The following is a 23945-nucleotide window of genomic DNA, read 5'->3' as shown; positions in this document are numbered from 1 at the left end:
AAAAGGGCTGCTAAGTCATGGATGCAGCTACCAAAGAGCTCTTCTGCCTCGGTCCAAGAGCCCAACGATCATCCACCGCCTGATGTGCCAGCTTGTGACTAGGGGCTTCCAGACTTCACAATCCTGCCCCCGTTGCCACTTACTGGTCGCCACAGGACTTTAATCCGGGATGTAAGGTGGATTCCCTGAAAAAGACGCCTGTGCGTGACCTTGTTTAGAGTGGGGAGACTGGTGCACAGACAGTCACCACACTGTCATTGACGGATCAGGGTCAGAGTACAGTGGCAAGGAGACCAAGACGACTGGTGACCTTTTTCTGCTGCAGCCTTCATCCGCCTTCCCAGCCGTTGTGACGCCACCCCTTAGGCCAGCCATCATCCTCTGCCTGGTCCACCGTTGAGGTCTTCACTATTTACCCATAGCTGGAGCTGTTTACCCACAGCCGGGACAGTGGTTGATGGGCAGTAGGGCGTGTCCACACACCGGTGGGCCTACATGCCACATCTCTGGGGCCCACTGCTGCTCCGAGATCCTTCACAACTTAGCCTGGGACCGCAATGTGCCAGTTACCGTGTGTGGCCACGAGGAGGCGTGTGCAAGTCTTGGCAATGGAGAGGCTGTGTACTGGCTGAGGAGGCTTATGCACTCGGCTCCTCTTTTCACCCCCGGAAACAGAGGGCTAGCCGGTGGCGGTAGCTGAAAGCAGAAAAGTGGCAAGCAGAGGCAGCATGCAGCATGCACAAACTACAGGCACTACTACTCCAACACTACTGCACTGACGCATCACACGCCCTGTGTCATAAACACACACACACAAACTTACAAAAAAAAATACCGTAAACATGTCATGCCTCCGCTCTTTTCTCACGGTGCTGGCCGGCTGACGCATATCCAATAAGGAGCCCATTGCGCGCGCTAACCAGTGCTGATCGCTGCTACCTGTGTTCTTGTTACCGGCTGATTAGTGCGTGTAGTTAAACCCCGCAAACCCATCAATCTGCGGTGGTTCGTCTGCGTATGCCTGCCACCCTGTTCTGCGATACCACCTGATTCCCGTTTGCCTGATCCGCTGTGTAGCGCGATGCATATGATATAATCTTCAGCGCGATGCATATTGCAACAACAATTGTCTCCTCCCCCCTTCTGCCTTCACAGCATCCCTAGGCAATCGGAAACTACTGAACTCTAACGATTTGCAAGTTGGTACACTAAATAAACTATATATCAAATAACTATAACATGAATAACAAGTTCATTTAATCATCCGTGTCACTCTAAATCATTAAATCCATCGAAATCTTCGTCCTCTGTATCAATCTCTGTCCTCTGTGTTATAAACAACTCTGCTGACTCTGGAAGTGAGTGAATGGATTCAGACTCATCGTCAGCTGTGGTTCCAATTATTCCACAGGCCTCGTGCGACCTCATGCGGTTTAAAGTGGAAATAACATGTGAAGTGATCAATTATACTAGCTTTTCAAGATGGCGGCGCGTGCACACGCAGCGGCCACTCTCTGTCCCGTCAGTACGGTGATTTGTTCGTCTAATGAGTGTTCGTCCGACAGTCTTGTGTGTTCGTCTCGTCCGTGCTACAAGTACAGCAGGCAGGTTCTGCTTGACATCGGCAGAAGTGGGTTTTGCGGCGTTCTGGACTTTGAAGCGTCGACATTAAAGGCGCTCGGACTGCTACGTCCTGAAACGTCGCCGACCTCACCCGCTATTCCTCCCCCGGTTGGGAGCCGTCGGAAACGGTGTGCGAGGAGGCAGAAGAGGGGCAAGCGCGGAGGCGTCCGGGCCAGGCTGGCGGCCAACCCAGCGCGACCGGCGGTGCCCTCCATTCTTCTGGCGAATGTTCGATCGCTGGACAACAAAATGGATTACGTTCGCCTGCTGAGGTCTACGAACCGGACGGTGCGAAACTGCTGTGTGCTCGTGTTCACCGAGACCTGGTTGAGTGACAACATTCCGGACTCTGCAGTGCATCTGGAGCGGCTAGCGTGCTATCGGGCGGACCGTGCCATTGTACGAGGGGGAAAGTCGCGTGGAGGTGGAATATGCGTCTACATCCGAGAAGAATGGTGCCGGGACTCTGTGGTGGTATGTAAGCACTGCTCGCCGCTTGTGGAGTTTGTGATCATTAAGTGCCGTCCTTTTTATCTGCCGAGGGAATTTACCGCGATTCTGCTAGTCGCGGTATACATCCCGCCTTCCAACATCGAAGGAGACAGGATTGCGGCGCTTGGTGAACTGTACCAGGCTGTCAGTGAACAGCAAACAGCGCACCCTGACGGTTTCACCATCTTCGCTGGAGACTTCAATCATGCCAACCTGAAGTCTGTTTTCCCGAGGCTTCACCAGCATGTTCCCTTTCCGACACGTGGAGACAGCTTCCTGGACCTAGTCTACTCGGCGCAAAAGGGAGCTTTCAAAGCCACCCCCCTCCCCCATCTGGGGCTTTCTGACCATCTCACCGTTTTGCTTTTGCCCGCATACAGACCATTGGTAAAGGCATCCAGGCCGGTTCGGAGGCAGGTTCGAGTGTGGCCTGAGGGTGCCTCCGATGCACTTCGTGACTGCTTCGACACCACTGACTGGGACTTGTTTAAGCAGGCAGCCACCTACAACGATTGGACGGACATAGAGGAGTATACTGACTCTGTTACCTCTTACATCACAAAGTGCATCGATGATGTGACTTGCTCGAAATCCGTCGTCACTCGCGCGAACTGGAAGCCGTGGCTGACGGGGGCTGTCCTCAGACTGTTGAGGGCCAGGGACAAGGCTTTCAGAGCGGGGGATGAGGCTGGCTTGAGGACAGTGAGGGCCGACCTGTCCCGAGGCATCAAAGAAGCGAAGAAGGCGTTCTCGTGCAAGGTCTCCACCCACTTCAAGGACAGCAAGGACGCACGTAGCCTTTGGCGGGGCATTCAGACCATCACGGACTACAAGCCCGCGCCGAGGAGCTGTGAGGGCGACGTCCGTCTGCTGAACGATCTGAACCGCTTCTTTGCTCGCTTCGACGCCCAGAACAGCACTTGCCCACTGAAGTCCACTCCCCCCCCACACGAGCAGCCCCTGCGCCTCTCTGCCGACGGTGTGAGGAGGGCGCTTGCCGCTATTGACACCCGTAAGGCGGCGGGCCCTGACAACATCCCGGGTCGAGCGCTGAAGGACTGTGCTGGGGAGCTGTCGGGTGTCTTCACGGACATCTTTAACGTTTCCCTGCAGCAGGCCATCGTCCCCTCGTGTTTCAAGGCTGCCACCATCGTTCCTGTGCCAAAGAAACCTGCACCGTCCTGCTTCAATGACTACCGCCCTGTGGCACTGACGCCCATCATCATGAAGTGCTTTGAGCGGCTGGTCATGGAGCACATCAAGTCCGTTCTCCCCCCCACCATTGACCCTTTCCAGTTTGCGTACCGTGCCAAGCGGTCCTCTGAGGATGCCATCTGCTCTGCCCTCCACTCGGCCCTCACCCACCTGGAGAGAAAGGACTCATATGTGAGGTTGCTGTTTGTGGACTTCAGCTCTGCCTTCAACACCATTGTGCCGCAGCGACTCATCTGCAAACTCGACGAGCTGGGCCTCAGTACCTCCCTCTGCAACTGGATACTGGACTTCCTCTGTCAGAGGCCTCAGGTGGTGCGTGTTGGCGACAAAATCTCCGCCAGCATCACGCTGAGCACGGGAGCCCCCCAGGGCTGCGTGCTCAGTCCATTGCTCTTCACCCTGCTGACGCATGACTGCACTGCGACCTACAGCGACAACCGCATAGTGAAGTTTGCTGACGACACGACTCTGGTGGGTCTCATCACGAAGGGCGACGAGACTCGGTACAGGTCGGAAGTTGACCTTCTGACCACGTGGTGCAGGGACAACAACCTCCTGCTGAACGTCAATAAGACCAAGGAAATGATTGTTGACTTCCGGAAGGGTCACACAACACACCTGCCGCTGATCATCGACGGTGCTGTGGTGGAGAGGGTGAGCTGCACCAAGTTCCTGGGGGTGCACATCAGTGAGGACCTCTCCTGGTCCGAAAACACCTCGTCACTGGCAAAGAAAGCTCAGCGCCGCTTGTACTTCCTGCGGAAGCTCAGGCGTGCATGTGCTCCTCAGGCAGTCCTGTCTACATTTTACCGTGGCACCATTGAGAGCGTCCTCACCAGTTGCATCGCTGTCTGGGGTGGTAACTGCACTGAACAGAACTTGAAGGCCCTGCAGCGCATAGTGAATACGGCTGGTAAGATTATTGGTGCTTCGCTACCCTCCCTGAAGGACATTTACACCTCCCATGTCGCCCGCAAGGCAACCTCGATTGCCAGAGATGTGAGTCACCCGGCTCACTCTTTGTTTGACCTTCTGCCCTCTGGGAAGAGGTACAGGAGCCTGCGCTCCCGCACCACCAGACTCGCCAACAGCTTCTTTCTCCAGGCTGTTAGGGCCCTGAACTCGCTACCCCCTTCTGCGTAGTGTGCGGCACTGTTGCGCTATTTTCGGGAATGTCTGCTGTACGCGCACTTGCTCCTTTTTTTTCTGCTCCTCCTATTTATTTATTTATTTATTTATTTCTTGTTGTGTTATTTATTCATTATTTATTCAGCACGCTTTTGCTATACTTGTTTACTTGTTTGTCTGTTGTGAGCCATGTCTTGTCACCGTGGGATAGGGGGGAACGAAATTTCGGTTTCTTTGTGTGTCTTTGGCATGTGGAGAAATTGACAATAAAGCTGACTTTGACTTTGACTTTGAAATACGTAAGTAATGTGTTTAATGATGAAGTAATAATGTGTTAATAATTTCACATATAAGTCGCTCCTGATTATAAGTCGCACCCCCGGCCAAACTATGAAAAAACTGCGACTTATAGTCTGGAAAATACAGTATACAGAATATAAATATAATAATACATATATACATATGTGTATATATATATATATATATATATATATATATATATATATATATAATATATATCCGTGGAGCCTCGGTTTTCAAACATCCTGTTTCTCGAACAAATCTGTATTCGAACAATACAATATGTATATTTACATCCTCTATACATGATGCTTTTTGTTTGCCAAACGTGACATTTGAACACTATAATTCAAATTCAATATTGGTTTTTGTGAGGATCTGGTATTCACATTCACAATTAGTGTTGGGGAAATTACCGTATTTGCCGGGGTATAAGTCGACTCGGTGTATAAGTCGACCCCCTAAAATTCGACGTAAATTTACGATTTTATGATATATCCTTTGTATAATTCGAGCTCAATTGTTGCATTATATTAAACTTCAAAATTCAATCAGAAATATGCAAAATTTATTGACGAAATGTGTTCAAATTCGCGAGTTTGTAGCGAGCGATCTATACGCCATTTTAAATATTATTTACTTCATGACCCTGTGATATTACGCGCCGAGAGAGACTAACAACAATGAACACTCTTAGAAACTGGTTTATTTTTAGTTAAGAAACAACAAATTATAATTATAAAGGGATTATGAAGTGCCGGTACATAGAGTTCAAAATTCGTCTTCATCGTCGCTATTTCCGAAAAGCTCGTTCCATTCGTTTTCGTTTAGTTTGTCGTCATAAAGGGCATCTTCTTGGTCTTCTCTATCCTGAGAGCGTTTGGCGAATATTTTCTAAGTGCCAACGGCTCTTGCGCCATAAAGAGTCCGCCCCGGCTGGTTCCCCATGTCGGCCAGAACAAGTGAAAATTCGGCCTCTTCCCCTGGAAGTCTGGCCAAGTTTGGCGAATATTTTCAAAGTGCGAACGACTCAACCGCCGTAAAGTGTCCGCCTCGGCTAGTTCCCCGTGTCGGCCACCACAAGTGAAAATTCGGCCTCTTCCCCTGGAAGTCCGGCCAAGTTTGGCAAATATTTTCAAAGTGCGAACGACTCAACCGCCGTAAAGTGTCCACCTTGGCTGGTTCCCCGTGTCGGCCACCACAAGTGAAAATTCGGCCTCTTCCCCTGGAAGTCCGGCCAAGTTTGGCGAATATTTACTAAGTGCCAACGACTCAACCGCCGTAAAGTGTCCGCCTCGGCTGGTTCCCCAGGTCAGCCACCACAAGTGAAAATTTGGCCTCTTCCCCTGGAAGTCTGGCCAAGTTTGGCAAACATTTTCAAAGTGCGAACGACTCAACCGCCGTAAAGTGTCCGCCTCGGCTGGTTCCCCGTGTCGGCCACCACAAGTGAAAATTGGCCTCTTCACCTGGAAGTCTGGCCAAGTTTGTCGAATATTTTCTAAGTGCCAACGACATTCATTTAGACATGGCGATTGAATGTTTACGTACCGGTAGTTATTGTCGTTGCTTGACGCGCGATGACTCGCACATTCGCTCAATACCCAGTACTTCCCCCTAGCAGTCATCGTCGCTGCCTGGCTTTCGATGTCCGATCGATAAACTGGCATTTCATTTCAGCTTTATTCTTAGTAATCGGTGTCCATTTTTAATTTCCAATGCGGCAAATGTGTTCACTTTATATATTCTATCAAATTCCGTTCTAATTGAAAAAAAAAAAGGGATGTCCCTAGCCCTTTAAGTTGGTCAATATGTGGCCAATATGTGGTTTCATGACTGAAACTGTAGACACTGACAAAGTGATGTTAAACAGGTATAATCTGGCTTTATAAACAAATGTATTCTTGTTGAGAGTTACCATCTTGAAATCATGTGAACGGAGAATATGTTTTGATTGCCCACCTAAATTTCAGGGATATTTCTAAGGCACTGAAAACAGTGACAGATCAATATACAGTGTACAGTATCTGTCATTGCAACGCCAATTAATTGCTGTGTGTTTATGAGAATACATGGGTTATGCTAATCTTGACCTTTATTTTACCAAACAATTTATAGTCAGTTCTAAGTGTTTCCCATCCTTCTCCCCCTTTTTTGATCATTCCCTGCGAGAAAAACGGCAATGTTGATAGATTGATGGAGGGGAAAATATCTGTCTCGCTGATCCTTACAACCGCCAGCATTTTGGCTATGCTTCTGTATGAGCTGGAGAATGTTTATACCATTGGGACTGTGTCTATCGTTTGGATTTATTTTAGTATTGAAAGGTTCAAAGTTTGGTTTTGAGATCACTCAAAACTGGGTTCATTCTAGAAAAATCCAGGAGTGTGTTTGAACAGTCGCAAAGCATAGAGGCAGATTTTGAATAGAGAGAAAGAATAATTGGAGTATACCGTAATTTCCGGACTATAAGCCGCAACTTTTTTCCAAAATTTTGAACCCTGCGGCTTATAGTCAAGTGCGGCTTATATAAGATTTTTTCGTGATTTTTGTGATAACGATCACTTTCATACACTCGTAAAAAGGCTGTGGACCACTGTTGTGCGGTATCTTGAAGAAAAAAACAACAACAAAAATACTATTTTGAAACACTACTATGGCTGCTGCTTATTCTGGCTGTGTTGGTTGTGACTATTATGAGCTTTAGTAGGAATGCACGCTAGGTGACCTGCGTCAAAGGGCTCTAAACCCTTTCTCTTACTCTGCCATGTGACTCAGAGATTACACGAAGCGGTGGCGCTGTTTGGACCATCTGCATTGTATTAAAACCAAATCAATCAGCACTTAAATTCAATTCTTCTGACATTTTGTTCACCAAAAACGAGTTGTAATGAATGTGAACTTTTAATGCATTTTATTCAGAAGGTTACTTTGAACCCTGAGGCTTAAATGGCGGCGCGGCGTATTTATGGATTTTTACGGCTTTCTGTGTACTGTCTTTCTTTGTAAAAAAACTCATGTGCACGTGCGGTTTATAGTCTGGTGCGGCTTATGTAAGAAAAAAACTAAAATATCCCTGAATTTTAGCTGGTGCGGTTTATAGTCCGGTGCGGTTTATAATCCGAAAATTACGGTACATGTATATAAAAGAAAAACTCTAACCACTTCGACTTTTTCATACAGGCAAAGACAAACTGTTAATAATTTCCGTCATTTGTCAGCTTCCGTGCCACCTGTCTGTCATCATGAGTCCATCATTATTTCAAGCCAAATCAAAGTCATGTTAGTTGTCATTGTTATATTAATTGTGTTTCTGCCATCGCTAAATTACAGTTTGTCGCCACTATTTTCGGACTCAGTTCTTTATCTTCCTTTTCTTGATTGATTACTGGGTGTGAATTTTATTCATATTTTCATTTAGATTTTAATGCATCATCATGCTCTTTGATGGGTTTTTAAATATTTTGTTTTGGGGTTTAATTTTAGTTATCTTACCTCACAGAACTTGCATCTAAAAGTAGGCGGAGTGGAAAAAGAGTACATTCCATTTATTTGCTAGATTACTGATGTCCATACTGATTACCACTAAGCAAAGTAAAATAATAATAATAATAATAATAATAATAATAATAATAATAATAATATATAATAAATTTTACTTTGCTTAGTGGTAATCAGTATGGACATCAATGGTCACATCCAAAACAGGCACGCTCTCACTCAGACTCTCACTCACACATGCAAACTCGCACGCACGCACACACACACACATATATATATATATATATATATATATACACACACACGCACACACACACTCACACACACGTCAGCTCCAACATTCTTGTGTTGCCCCGAATAGTAAAGACATCCAGTTTGAATAATTCCTGAAATGCAGGTTACAGGAAAGAGATTTAAAGCACCATTATCTTTAAGAGGCTCCCATATTAGTTATGGTTGCCGCTCACTGTGGTCACACAAATTTTACACTCTATTATCCCTGCAATATCTGGTTGTCTGCTGTCATTAGTTTGCACTAACACAGTGAATAGGTCCTCCGCTACATGATACTATCTCAGCATACAGCATACATTTGTCAATTTGAAGCCCTTTTATATGTCCCTTTGATGCACTGAAAAGACCCTCATGCCTCAAACCACAGAAGTGCTGTCTTCAGAGCACACAAAACTGTTAAACATGGCTGGATTGATTCAATTGCATCTTGCTTTGATGCTTACATATGCTTGGCTTGTTTTTAAATGTAGCCCAGTCAGCTCTTTTTTATCTGTATTGCCTCACCTAAATGAAATTACATGAAAATACAGAACTGGTTTTACATTACAGGGAATGTGTAATGGAAACCATGCAAAATTATATGCATTAATAAATAAAGGTAAAAGTGCAGTGATAGTGTTCAGAAACATGCTGCTGCTCTCTTTGATTCCGGGCCATTGCTCCCCTACCCAACTATGGTCCCAAGCCCAGATAACACACGGGTGGGTTGCATCAAGGAGAGCTACCTCTGGAATAACTTTACAAAGCAGTTCACGTGACTCACTGTGATTATTCCCCATGAGGCAAGCCAAAAATCATAACATTAGGTAAAAAGCAATAGAAATCCCAAGTAAACTGATACCAGTATCCCTCGATTACAAATCTAAAAGAAAAGCATGGGGAAGCAAAGTTATTCACCCAGTTGAAGAATTGCAATAGTTATTTGAGTATATCTGAAACCACCCTGGCATTGACTTGTCATGGTCAAGTATTGGCATTATGGGGGTTAAATAGTTAAGATCGTTATCTGCCACAGTTATGACTCCAAGTGAAGACTATCCAATCCAGCATCCCACAGACGTATGCCTGTTGTGTCCTTGAGCAAAACACAGATCCCGCAAACTGCTCCCCGGGTGCATGAGAAACACCAAGCTTCAGCATGTGCCTCTAACAGTGCATGTTTACTTTGTCCACAACTGTGATGGGCCAAATGTAGAGTTTGTGTCTGTGGGTGTATGGAAAATGAAGCTTATTCTTCTTGTGCTCTAATGAGTAGCATGAAGGATTGTTCCATCCATCCATCCATCTTCTTCCGCTTATCCGGGGTCGGGTCGTGGGGGCAGCATCTTTAGGAGGGACTCCCAGACTTCCCTCTCCCCAGCCACTTCATCCAGCTCATCCCGGGGAATCCCAAGGCGTTCCCAGGCCAGCTGAGGGACATAGTCTCTCCAGCGCGTCCTGGGTCCTCCCCGGGGTCTCCTACCGGTGGTACATGCCTGGAACATCTCCCCAGGGAGGCGTCCAGGAGGCATCCTGATAAGATGCCCGAGCCACCTCATCTGGCTCCTCTCAACGTGGAGGAGTGGCGACTCTACTCCGAGTCTCTCCCGGATGACCGAGCTTCTCACCCTATCTTTAAGGGAAAACCCGGACATCCTGCGGAGAAAACTCATTTCGGCCGCTTGTATCCGGGATCTCGTTCTTTTGGTCACGACCCATAGCTCGTGACCATAGGTGAGGGTAGGAGCGTAAATCTACCGGTAAATTGAGGTTTTTTGGCTTTTGGCTCAGCTCTCTCTTCACCACAACGGACCGGTACAGGGTCCGCAATACTGCCTGTCGATCTCACGCTCCATCCTCCCCTCACTCGTGAACAAGACTCCAAGATACTTAAACTCCTCCACTTGGGGCAGGATCTCATCCCCGATCCGGAGAGGGCATTCCACCCTTTTCCAATCGAGGACCATGGACTCGGATTTGGAGGTGCTGACCCTCATCCCAACCGCTTCACACTCGGTTGCGAACCGTTCCAGCGAGAGCTGGAGATCACGACCTGAAGAAGCCAACCGCACCACGTCATCTGCAAAAAGCAGAGGCGCGATGCTGAGGTCCCCAAACTGGACCCCCTCAATGCCTCGGCTGCGCCTAGAAATTCTGTCCATAAAAATTATGAACAGAATCGGTGACAAAGGGCAGCCTTGGCGGAGTCCAACCCTCACTGGGAATGAATCTGACTTACTGCCGGAAATGCGGACCAGACTCTGGCATTGGTGATACAGGGACCGAACCACCCTTATCAGTTGGCTCGGCACCCCGTACTCCCGAAGCACCCTCCACAGAACCTCCCGAGGGACACGGTCGAACGCCTTCTCCAAGTCCACAAAACACATGTGGACTGGTTGGGTGAACTCCCATGCACCCTGGAGGATCCTGCCGAGGGTGTAGAGCCGGTCCACTGTTCCACTGCCAGGTCGAAAGCCAGACTGCTTCTCCTGAATCCGAGGTTCGACCTCCCGACGGACCCTCCTCTCCAGCACCCCTGACTACACCTTACCAGGGAGGCTGAGGAGTGTGATTCCCCTGTAATTGGAACACACCCTCCGGTCCCCCTTCTTAAAGAGGGCAACCACCACCCCAGTCTGCCAATCCAGAGGCACTGTCCCCGATGTCCACACAATGTTGTAGAGGCGTGTCAGCCATGACAGCCCCACAACATCCAGAGCCTTTAAGAACTCCGGGCGGATCTCATCCACCCCCGGGGCCTTGCCACCAAGGAGTTTTTTAACTACCTCAGTGACTTCTACCCCAGAAATTGGAGAATCCGCCCCCGAGTCTCCAGGCCCTGCTTCCTCAATGGAAGGCGTGTAGGTGGAATATAGGAGGTCTTCGAAGTATTCTCCCCACCGACTCACAACGTCCCGAGTCGAGGTCAGCAGCACACCATCCCCACTGTAAACAGTGTTGACGTTGCACTGCTTCCCCCTCCTGAGACGCCGGATGGTGGACCAGAATTTCCTCGAAGCCGTCCGAAAGTCATTCTCCATGGCCTCACCGAACTCCTCCCACGCCCGGGTTTTTGCCTCAGCAACCGCCGAAGCCGCGTTCCGCTTGGCCATCCGGTACCTGTCAGCTGCCTCCGGAGTCCCGCAGGCCAAAACGGCCCGATTGGACTACTTCTTCAGCTTGACGGCATCCCTTACAGCTGGTGGACACTAGGGGATTGCCGCCACGACAGGCACCAACGACCTTACGGCCACAGCTCCGGTCGGCCGCCTCAACAATGGAGGCGCGGAACATGGTTCACTCAGACTCAATGTCCCCCGCCTCCCCCGGGACGTGGGAAAAGCTCTGCCGGAGGTGGGAGTTAAAGCTCTTCCTGACAGGAGATTCTGCCAGACGTTCCCAGCAGACCCTCACAGAGCGTTTGGGTCTGCCAGGTTGGACCGGCATCTTCCCCCACCATTGGAGCCAACCCACCACCAGGTGGTGATCAGTTGACAGCTCCGCCCCTCTCTTCACCCGAGTGTCCAAAACATGCGGCCGCAAATCCGATGACACAACTACTAAGTCGACAATCGAACTGCGGCCTAGAGTGTCCTGGTGCCAAGTGCACACATGGACACCCTTATGTTTGAACATGGTGTTCATTATTGAAAATCCGTGTCGAGCACAGAAGTCCAATAATAGAACACTGCTCGGGTTCAGATCTGGGGCGTTCCTCCCAATCACGCTCTTCCAGGTCTCACTGTCATTGCCCACGTGAGTATTGAAGTCACCCAGTAGAACGATGGAGTCCCCAGAAGGAGCGCTCTCCAGATGGGTTGCGTTCGCCTGATAGAATCCACGAACCGGACAGTGCGTGCCTGCTGTGTGCTCGTGTTCACAGTGGCCTGGTTGACTGTCATCTTTCCGGACTCTGCTGTGTGTAGTATTAGGTGAACTACGGTAGTAGGAACCTTTGATTAGCGCGGTATTCCTGAGGGGTGAATAAACGAGGGGGGACCCTTTTGACTGTTCAATCATACTACCGTCTCACGTCTGGTTCTTCAACGTATTACTATTAATTATAAATTAATAGATAACCCAACATGGTGTCAGAAGTGGTGCTAAAAGGAAGATACCACGGAGTTGGAGGTCCCGGACATTGAAAGCCTCACAACAGGGAGAGCAGGTGCAGTCCGTGTGCGTGACGGTGAGGAGACGCAAGCATGGAGAGGTTCCATGTGCCGCCACCGGAGAAATTCACGTTCAAGCCAGAGGAATGGCTGAAGTGGATAAAGCGCTTTGAAAGGTTCAGAGTAGCATCCGGACTGGAAACACAACCTGAGGGAAACCAGGTAAATGCCTTAATCTACACAATGGGAGAAGAGGCCGAGGATATCCTCACGTCATTAAGATTGACTGACAGAGAGATGACCGCCTATGGAACGGTGAGGGAAAGGCTAAATGCACACTTTATTTCAAGAAGAAATGTCATTTTTGAACGAGCCAAATTCAATATGCGACAGCAAGAGGCGGGACAAACTGTGGACAGTTTTATTACTGCACTTCACTGTCTATCGGAGCATTGTGGCTACGGTGCGTTGCATGAAGAAATGACCCGAGACGGATTGGTGGTCGGATTAAAAGACAAAAAACTCTCAGAACAATTGCAGCTAGACCCGGACTTGACTCTAGAGCGGGCCATGACAAAGTGCCGTCAGACTGAGCAAGTAAAGAAACAACAAGAAATGTTGAAAAGTAATTTTAACATCAGTGTCAGCGAGCCGACACTGCCACCTGCTGGAAAAGTACGGGAGGGCAACAAAAGAGGACAATGGTTAAAAAGACGTTCTCAGAGACCCCAAAACAGACAAAATGTGGGAAATGTGGCGATTTGAAAGGACACAATCCACAACAATGTCCAGCAAGCGAAGCAGCATGCAATTTGTGCAAGAAAAGAGGACATTATGCCAAGGTGTGCCGCACGAAAATGGTGCATGAAATGAATGTCACAGAAGAGAGTGATGATTTATTTTTAGGGGCACTTAGCAATGGCCAAAATGATGACCCATGGATTGTAACAATATCAATGGGTGGCACAGACACAAAATTCAAAATGGACACTGGCGCCGATGTCACGGCAATACCAGCAAAACTCTACAACGGACAGTTGGCAAAGCTGGAGCACGTCAGCAGAGTTGTGCGTGGGCCAGGAAATGTACCTTTAATGGTGGAAGGAAAATTCAACACTAAACTCCACAAAAATGGAAAGGAAACAATGCAAGACATTTATGTCGTGAAATAACTAGGATTCCCACTATTGGGACGGCCAGCACTAAATGCACTGAAGTTAGTAGCTAGGCTTGATACAGTGACTCTCGACTCAAAAGTTAGAGTAAAACAACAGTTTCCCAACCTGTTCAATGGATTAGGGAAATTGAAAGGAGAATACAACATTGTGTTGAAACCCAATGCAGTGCCATTCTCAATCTCTACGCCAAGACGTGTTGCGCTGCCACTACTTCCAAAGGTGAAGGAGGAGTTGGCGAGAATGTAGTCACAAGGTGTCATCAGTAAGGTGGAGGAACCAACCGAATGGTGTGCCGGAATGGTAGTGGCGCCCAAGCCCAACGGAAAAGTACGGATATGCTCTGACCTCACTGAACTAAATAAATCTGTGCAGAGGGAGCGACATCCACTTCCAGCAGTGGAACAGACACTAGGACAACTTGCCGGAGCCAAAGTGTTTTCCAAATTGGGTGCAAATTCTGGATTTTGGCAAGTACCGCTGTCGAAAGGCTCGTCTCTGTTGACGACATTCATTACGCCTTTCGGGAGATTCTGTTATAACAGATTGTGCTTTGGAATATCGTCTGCACCTGAGCACTTCCAGAACAGAATGTCACAAATTGTAGATGGATTGGATGATGTTTTGTGCCAGATGGATGACGTGCTTATCCTAGGAGCTACGCAGGAGGAGCATGACAGGCGACTTCATGCAGCACTAACACGGCTCCAGGATGCAGGCGTCACACTCAATGACAAATGTGAGTTTTCCAAGTCAACAATAAAGTTTCTGGGGCAGATTGTGGGAGCCTCAGGAGTGAGTGCTGATCCAGACAAGGTGAAAGCGGTGTCCACCATGTGGGAGCCGAGAAACATCACTAAAACCAGAAGCTTAATCGGCATGGTTAATCACCTGGGGAAATTCCTACCACATTTAGCAGACAAAACAAAGCCATTGAGAGATCTACTCAAGAAGACTAACATGTGGACATGGGGATTGCAGCAACAAAAAGCTTTTGAAGAAATCAAAAAAGAACTTACGACACCACCAATACTTGCATTGTACAACCCGAACGCAGAGACAGTGGTATCGGCTGATGCCTCCTCATATGGGTTAGGAGCAGTGCTTCTGCAGAGACAGGATGGAAAAGTAAGACCGGTTGCGTACGCGTCACGCGCCCTTACTACTACAGAGCAGCGCTATGCACAAATTGAAAAAGAGGCGTTGGCCACAACATGGGCATGTGAACGCTTTGCGGAGTTTCTCATTGGCTCTACTTTCCACGTGGAAACGGATCATAAACCATTGGTCCCACTCCTGGGTTCACGACACCTAGACAATCTTCCACCACGCATACAGCGGCTGAGGATGCGGCTCATGCGGTTTTCATATGACATTTCGCACGTACCAGGCAAAAGTATAGCAACCGCGGATGTGTTGTCAAGATCACCGATGAACAGCTCAGAAGATCAGCTAAAGGAGGAGGAAATTGACTTGTATGTGCACACTGTCATGGCTAGTTTGCCAGCAACTGACAGACGAATTGCAGACATCAAGAAACATCAAGACAACAATGTCGTGATTAGTCAAGTAAAAAAATATTGTGCTGAAGGGTGGCCAGAAAGGTTCACGGCAGTAGGTTGCACGACGGACATCTGGGAATACAAAAATGCAGGGAGAGGGCGAAACAGTCAGTGTGGTGGCCGGGATTGAGCAAACAAATACAACATGACATAGAGAAGTGTGATGTTTGTGCTCGAGAAAGAGTGGTCAATAAAGAGACATTGATTCCAACCGAGTTCCCAGAGAGGCCTTGGTCGAAGGTGGGAGCAGATCTATTCCAAAAGGGGAGTAAAGTATATTTACTCATTGTCGACTACTTCTCCAGATTTTTTGAAGTTGCTCCACTGAAATCTACAACATCTGAAGCAGTAGTGGAGCATTGTAAGTCCATATTCGCGCGACATGGAATACCACAGGAAATGCGCACGGATAATGGGCCACAATTTGCATCAGACAGTTTCAAAACGTTTTCACGGGACTGGTGTTTCGAACATGCGACGTCTAGTCCAAAGTTTCCACAAAGCAACGGGGAAGCAGAAAGAGCTGTCAGAACTGTGAAGAGTCTGCTAAGCAAATCCAGTGACCCATATTTAGCTCTAATGGCATACAGAACGACTCCATTGGCAAATGGATACAGTCCAGCTGAGTTGCTGATGGGGAGAAGAATAAGAACCCAACTTTCAACTATCCCTTCACGACTGGACCCAAGATGGGCAGACATGGAGACATTGAGAAACACCGAGCAAAGTTCTCGACAGAAACAGCAGAGACATTTCAACACTCGACACAGAGCACATGATCTGCCGCGTCTGCATCCAGGTGACCATGTCTTGGTGAAGGACATGAACGAAAGAGGGACAATAGTTTCCACAGCAGACACACCCAGATCATACCATGTCGAGATGCAAGGAGGTATCCTGCGGAGAAACAGAGTACATCTTTCTACTACTCCTATTGCACCATCGACTGAAATCGTCCAATCAGAGACTGAGGGCGGGCACAACAGTGTTGTTGATGAATCGACCAGAACACACAGCACGCTGGTTGATGCGAGTCAGCAAAGCCAAGGAAACGAGAGACGCTACCCTACCAGGGAAAGACGACCTCCAAGCGGATTGAAGGACTACATTACTCAGTAGTTAGTCATATATTTCACAGTTGAAACTGATAATGATTCAGTAGTTGAAAAGAGTGTGTATTACGGAAGATATAGTAACAGTTATAATATTCTCAACACTTTCATGAAAAGTTTGGTTATTATAGTGACGTTGAAAATAAAAGGATTCCTACTCAGAAAGGAGGATGTAGTATTAGGTGAACTACGGTAGTAGGAACCTTTGATTAGCGCGGTATTCCTGAGGGATGAATAAACGACAGGGGACCCTTTTGACTGTTCAATCATACTACCGTCTCACGTCTGGTTCTTCAACGTATTACTATTAATTATAAATTAATAGATAACCCAACACTGTGCATCGGGAGCGGCTAGCGTGCTATCACTCTTATTGTTCATCTTCTTGTTTTAATTTTCCTGTGTTGTTTACTTGTATGTGCGTTGTGAACTCTATCTTGTCACCCTGGGATAGTGAGAAACGTAATTTCGATCTCTTTGCGTGTCTTGACATGCGGAGGAATTGACAATAAAGGAGACTTTGAGACTTTGACTTTGAAAAGTATGTCGAAGCGTGACGGGAGGGGCACAATTCAGAAAACGTGGTCAGCTTGTCGAAAAAATGCGATTTAAGCAATAAAATTAAAAATGCGCCTAAAACCTAAACCAAACGCTGCAGATGTTCATTTCTCCATGCGCAGTGGTCAACTCGGCACTCTAAAGCCCCCTGAGAACTTTTTACTATGCCAACCTAACCACAGTGACAGGAGAGGCACAATTCAGAAAACGTGCTCAGCTCGTCGAAAAAATGCGATTTAAGCGATAAAATTAAAAATGCTTATAAAACCTAAACCAAACGTTGCAGGTGGTCATGTCTTCATGTGCCGAGATCAACTCGGTACTCTAAAGCCCCCAAGAGCACTTTTTACTATGTCAACCTAACCAGAGTGACGGGAGGGGCACAATTCAGAAAATGTGCTCAGCTCAGCCCAAGTGAACTGCTAGATTCATCATATTCTGCGTCATAAGAGGTTTCTGAATCGGATAAAATGATGCTAATATTGCCGCTAGAAACGGAGCTGTCGCTATCATCTGCCATGTTGTTTGGGTTTGTTGACATCCAGATGTACAACTTGTGACGTCACAGTAATGGCACCGCCGGTGTGGCTTCGTGCGGGACCCGGTCGATAAACTGGCATTTCATTTTAGCTTTGTTCTTAGTAATCGGTGTCCATTTTTAATTTCCAATGCGGCAAATGTGTTCACTTTATACATTCTATCAAATTTCGTTCCAATTGAAGAAAAAAAGGGATGTCTCTAGGCCTTTAAAAAGGAAGCATATACATTTGCTGGATTGTCACCATAGATAACACTGTGGTTCAAATTCACTAAAGGATTGCATGGCTCTTGCGTTGCACTAACCGGTAAAAACAGAGCAAACAAATAGTGTACGATTCACAAAGCACGCACAGATGGTGAAATGCGTCACTCACCACAATATAGCCAAGCAGACTGCATCTCTGTGTGCCTGTTGTAAATGCGCGTACTTAAACTAGGTAGTTGTGAGGGGACATTCCGGCATACAAGACATGTCGTCCAAATGCAAGTTCTGAGTTGTAATTTGAGTTAATGAAAGAGTCTCTTCCCAACTGCCATTGTTCTGCTACAGTGTTCTTGGTGCAAATCTAACATTCATTTTTTGCCATGTGTGCTATCAGGTTTAAGATAAGACAAAGCAAACTACTGGTGCAAGTGAAAACAAAGCCGTATCAGCATATAAACGTGAGTTTGGGTGCAGGCTGAAGGCTCATAAGTCATGACATGAGGCTGTTAAGTCCTGCAGTCTGTGCCTTGAATTAAACTTCTACAACGCACACAATATAATGCAAACGCTCAGTGTATTGTCAAAGTCAAAGTCAAAGTCAGCTTTATTGTCAATTTCTCCACATGCCAAAGACACACAAAGAAACCGAAATTTCGTTCCCCCCTATCCCACGGTGACAAGACATGGCTCACAACAGACAAACAAGTAAACAAGTATAACACAAGCGTGCTGAATAAATAATGAATAAATACCACAACAATAAATAAATAAATAAGAGGAGCAGAAAAAAAAAAAGGTCAAACAAAGAGTGAGCCGGGTGACTCACATCTCTGGCAATCGAGGTTGTCTTGCGGGCGAGATGGGAGGTGTAAATGTCCTTCAGGGAGGGGAATTGTTTGATGTACGGCCTCTGTTATGTGTTCTCCTCATTCTGTTTTCAAGTTCAAGTTCAAGTTTACTTTATTGTCAAAAATCCTATGTAACAGGGTTACCACAGAAGTTTGAAATTGCGTTTGACCAGTCTCCAATGTGCAGTTTAACTAAAAACATTTAAATAAGACATTGACATAAATCTCTTTCTTTCTCACACACACATACACACAACACACACAACACACACACACACACACACACACACACAGCTAACTTACTCATACTGAATTTACAATTTCTTTCTCTGACATATTCATTCACAACATAAACATAGACAATGCACACTTACACATTGCAGTCATTCAAACACTAACATGCTGATAAACATATGCAGTACTATACAATAAAATGCTCTCTCTCACATTCACACGCACACACACACACACGGTGTGTAATAAGAGTATTGACAATACAGACCCACACACACACACATACATACACAGCAGCAGAAGTACAATCAGTGGTCATAGAAGTAAAGTGAAAAAGTGTATAACTGTATATAAGGTGCAAGAGTAAAGTGCCAAGTGGCATGGTGACTTTGGAATGTTCAAGTGGTTTTCCTCAGTGTGTTCATGAGTCTGATGGCTTGAGGAAAGAAGCTGTTACTCAGTCTGCTTGTGCGGGACCGCAGGTTGCGGTACCGCTTCCCTGATGGTAGAAGGGAGAACAGTCTGTGTGCAGGATGAGTAGTGTCTTTGATGATGTTCATTGCCCTCTTGGCACAGTGTGAAGTGTACAGTTCCCGAATGGCTGGAAGGGGTGACCTGATGATCTTTTCTGCTGTCCTCACCACCCTCTGCAGCGCCTTTTTGTCTGCAGCTAGGCAGCTGCCATGCCAAACAGAGACGCTGCTGGTCAGGATGCTCTCAATAGCACCTCTGTAGAAGGTGGTGAGAGCAGAGGTGGGGAGGTCGGCTCTTCTCATCCTTCTCAGGAAGTGGAGTCGTGTCTGCGCCTTCTTGACCAGCGCAGTGATGTTGGTAGTCCATGAGAGGTCATCAGTGATGTGTACTCCCAGGAACTTTGTGCTTTTCACAGACTCTACTGCACTGCCGTTGATGATGAGTGGGATGTGTGTTGGTTGTTTCTTTCTGAAGTCCACAGTGATTTCTTTTGTTTTGTTTACGTTGAGAAGCAGATTGTTCCTATCACACCAGGTGATGAGTTGCTGTACCTCCTCTCTGTATGCTGAGTCATCGTTGTCTTTGATGAGGCCCACCACTGTTGTGTCATCTGCAAATTTGATGATGTGATTCGTTTCAAATCTGGCAGAGCAGTCGTGGGTCATCAGCGTGAACAGCAGGGGGGATAGCACACATCCTTGCGGCACCCCGGTGTTTATGACGGTGGTCGCTGAGGAGTTGTTTCCGACTCTGACTGTCTGCGGTCTGTTCGTTAGAAAGTCCAGCAGCCAGTTGCACAGTGAAGTGCTGACGCCTATTGTACTCAGCTTATTCACCAGATGTTGGGGGATGACTGTGTTGAACGCAGAGCTGAAGTCAATGAACAGCATCCGCGCGTGACTGTTTTTGTTCTCCAGATGAGCCAGGCAGAGGTGGAGTGCTGTTGCTATGGCGTCATCAGTGGAGCGCTTGGGGCGGTAGGCAAATTGGTATGGGTCCAGAGTAGTGGGGAGGGTGGATGTTAAGTGGGCCTTCACCAGTCTCTCAAAGCACTTCATCATGATGGAAGTGAGTGCTATGGGTCTGTAGTCATTCAGTGATGATGTTGGTGACTTCTTGGGTAGTGGTACGATGGTGGTAGCTTTGAAAATTGCTGGTATGATGGCTTGGTTCAGAGAGGTGTTGTAGATGTCTGTGAGGACGTCAGTGAGTGAGTCTGCACAGTCTCTGAGCACGCGCCCGTTTCGACCATTCACTGTGATCTCTGAACTTTCTTACCGTTATACTGTACTATGTCTCTTCACATTTTGCCTCGAGGCAGGTATTCATTACATGGCCCTTGTTACAATCGACAATAATTGTTAATCACACTGCCTTGTTAGAGAGAAGTCGTAATTGTAATTGCAGACGCTCATTAACTGAACCTCTGACATTAATTAGATGCTGTGTACTTGATAATTACTGTTCATGCTTTTTGCAGTCATTTTCATGACTGTAGGTAAACTAAACTGGAAAAAATAAATTCTGCATTGATACAAATTGATGGCCACATCAATTAAATCTAAGGCAACGTGCACGGTATGTGAATAATTTTTAAACGTAATTTTAGTTCCACTCCACTGTTTGAAAAAAAACAACACTTACGTTCTTATAATGTATGTACAAACAATAAGCATAGTACCATTATTGTGTGTCATTGGAGTAAACACAATTACAATTGTAATACAATTATAAAACTCTTGTGCGGAAATCGTAAAAATATTGACGACACTTCATAGATTTTCACATCGCAGGGAACCAATTATCAACAGTAAACGAAGGAACACTGTAAACAAATATATTATGACTCTTTGAAAAAATATAAAAATATTTTTCCAAGTTTGTTTATTGTTTTACACGGAATACGGTTGTATTATACATTGTGTAATGGGATGCATTCACTTAAAGCAGTGTTTCCCAACCAAGTATGTATGTACAAACAATGAGCATAGTACCATTATTGTGTGTTATTGGAGTACACACAATTACAATTATAATACAATTAGACAACTCTTATGCAGAAATCGTAACAATATTGACTCCACTTGGTGGATTTTCACATATCAATAACTCTTGTGCGGAAATCGTAAAAATATTGACGACACTTCATAGATTTTCACATCGCGGGGAACCAATTATCAGCAATAAACGAGGGATCACTGTAAACAAATATATTATGACTCTTTGAGGCTCATAAAAATATTTTTCCAAGTTTGTTTATTGTTTTACACGGAATATGGTTGTATTATACTTTGTGTAATGGGATACATTAACTTAATGCAGTGTTTCCCAACCACTGTGCCGCGGCACACTGGTGTGCCGTGAGAGATGTTCAGCTGCGCCGTGGGAAATTGTCCAATATTAATGACGAAGCGAATTGTAAACAGGATTGCCAAACCACTGGTCAGTTAGCGCAAGGCCTGGTCAGCCACTTGCTAATCGTGCATGCGTGGCAAATCGGAGAAGCTTGAGATTTCATGTTGTGTCGGTCTGATTGTAATGCATCGGCACATATTCTGTTTATGTGTGCGTTGCTGTGTGCTTTTGCTAACACTGACACAATGACGGCTGTGATGCGTTTGTGGTCCGATGGAAATCAGAGCATGCAGTTCAACTGGAGAACCTGGATTGTTCATTTTTCACCAACATAAAATACACAGTCAAGTCAAGACACCTCGACTGTGATAGCCACTCAGCTGCTGTCAGAACAGCACAGCGTCTTTAAAAGTGACTTTGTTCTTATTGTCGCAATATTTATAGAGCTAGTCTAAAACAGTAAACTAAGTCATGTTGACTCTTTTGGATTTTAATCACAATCACTTTCAATAGTTTATTCCTTACACTGTCTAAAATATTTTTAAAAAACTGTCACTTTTATTTAAAAAATAAATACAATTTAAAGAATATTTAGTAGTTATTTTTATTCAATTATTTGACTCTCCATACATATATAGGAATAGGACTTTACGTCTTTCGTTGTAATATAACTGATTTTAATATAGTAGAAGCTGATTTTAATATAGTAGAAGCTGGTGTCACACTTAACAGATTTTTGTTGGTGGTGTGCCTCAAGATTTTTTCCAATGAAAAGTGTGCTGTGAATGAAAAAGGTTGGGAAACACTGACTTAAAGCATATACATAGCAAACGTGTTTGTGCTCTCCTGTTTAAAGAATGGGAAACAATGATACAACTTGATACTGAGCAAAGTAATCATATGTTTTAAATTCATAAATACATCAGGCCTTGCTTTTTATTTGAGATCCAATAGAATAATAAAAAAAAGACAGAAATTTAAGTCTGATCCCCGATCTTTTAAGGTATTTATATAATTTATCTTGAAAGCAACTTTTTGTAAGGTGCCTTCTCCAAGCATGCATGTTTCATCTCCTCCCACAGATGTTTAGTATGATTTGGATCAGAGTTCAGAAAAGACACTTGATAACAGTCTTTTGGGAGTCAGTTAGCTCTGTCAGACCTTCCATTGGACCCAGGATTTGTGGCTGAGACAAAGGTTTCTTATACTGAGAAGCACAACAAATGCCTGAGTAGTCTTGAGATGTCATTGTACCCTGCACGGATTCAAGACACTTTGTTTGGATTCATAAAAGCAGAACCAGAATATAATCAGTGTTTCACAGTAGAGAGTGTTTTTTTTAATTTTTACATCTATAATCCTGGAGCTGAAGCGGCTTGTGCCAAAAAGATTAATCCAAAGAACATTCTCCTAGAAGCTTTGTGGCTTGCCAATTTGCACCAATTTGAAGTTATTCCAGTCACCTTTGTGAGTCTTTAATTGAAGGGTACCAACAATTTTCCTCGAGTGTGGAATGTAACATTTTTTGTTTCTTTTTCTATCTCATTCTCCAGGCACTTTCTTTTTAAGACAGGTACAGGTACCACGCCCCTCTTCTCCACAGCAACACCTGGCTACACTATGGCGACAGGCTCAGTGTACTCCCCTCCTACTAGACCTTTGCCAAGAAACACCTTGTCCCGCTCTGCCTTCAAGTTTAAAAAATCCTCCAAATATTGCTCATGGAGGTAAGTTTGCATATCTCATGCATGGGTAGGCAACTCCGGTCCTCGAGGGGGGTGTACTGCGTGTTTTCTATGTCACCCTGTTGGAACACACCTGATTCAAATGATCAGGATTGTTATCCAGCTTCTGCAGGCCTTACTAATTATCTGACCATTTGAATCAGGTGTGTTGCAACAGGAAGCCATAGGGTGTATTCAGACCTCACTGTTTGGTCCAGTTTCAAAGGACCAAGGTTCAATTCTAACGCTGGTCCGGACCTTTTATGGAGGTCTGAATACACGTAAACAAATCCTGGTGCGGAATAAAGAACCGGGCCGTGACCCACTTTTTAAGGTGGTCTTGGTTCGCTTCCAAACGGACTCTGGTGCGGTTTGCTTCAGGTGTGAATACAAACAGCGTAGATCCAAACCAACTCCAGGATGGATGCACATTTTCGGGCTTAACAAGCCACCGCATATTTTCCTCCATTTCCGGGTCTGTGCTCTGTGTGCCACCCTGGTCATTGCTGCCCAA

The 23945-nt window shown here is 46.0% G+C and overlaps 1 protein-coding gene across 13 annotated transcripts in view; it reads left to right on the top strand.

The window, feature by feature from the left end:
• The window catches only part of LOC125969391 (teneurin-3), a 519170-nt gene that overhangs the window by 265531 nt on the left and 229694 nt on the right, over positions 1-23945 (top strand). For all 13 annotated transcript variants that reach the window (XR_007481537.2, XM_049721351.2, XM_068650689.1 and 10 more), the window contains one exon: positions 23261-23434. Coding sequence is in view for 12 of the 13 variants with exons in the window: in XM_049721351.2 (XP_049577308.1) it covers positions 23261-23434 (174 nt within the window). In the remaining variant the exon portion in view is untranslated. The remainder of the gene's footprint in view (positions 1-23260; positions 23435-23945) is intronic.

Source organism: Syngnathus scovelli, chromosome 5 (assembly GCF_024217435.2).
Source record: "Syngnathus scovelli strain Florida chromosome 5, RoL_Ssco_1.2, whole genome shotgun sequence".
Lineage (NCBI taxonomy): Eukaryota > Metazoa > Chordata > Actinopteri > Syngnathiformes > Syngnathidae > Syngnathus > Syngnathus scovelli.
This window is presented reverse-complemented; position numbering and strand designations above follow the sequence as displayed.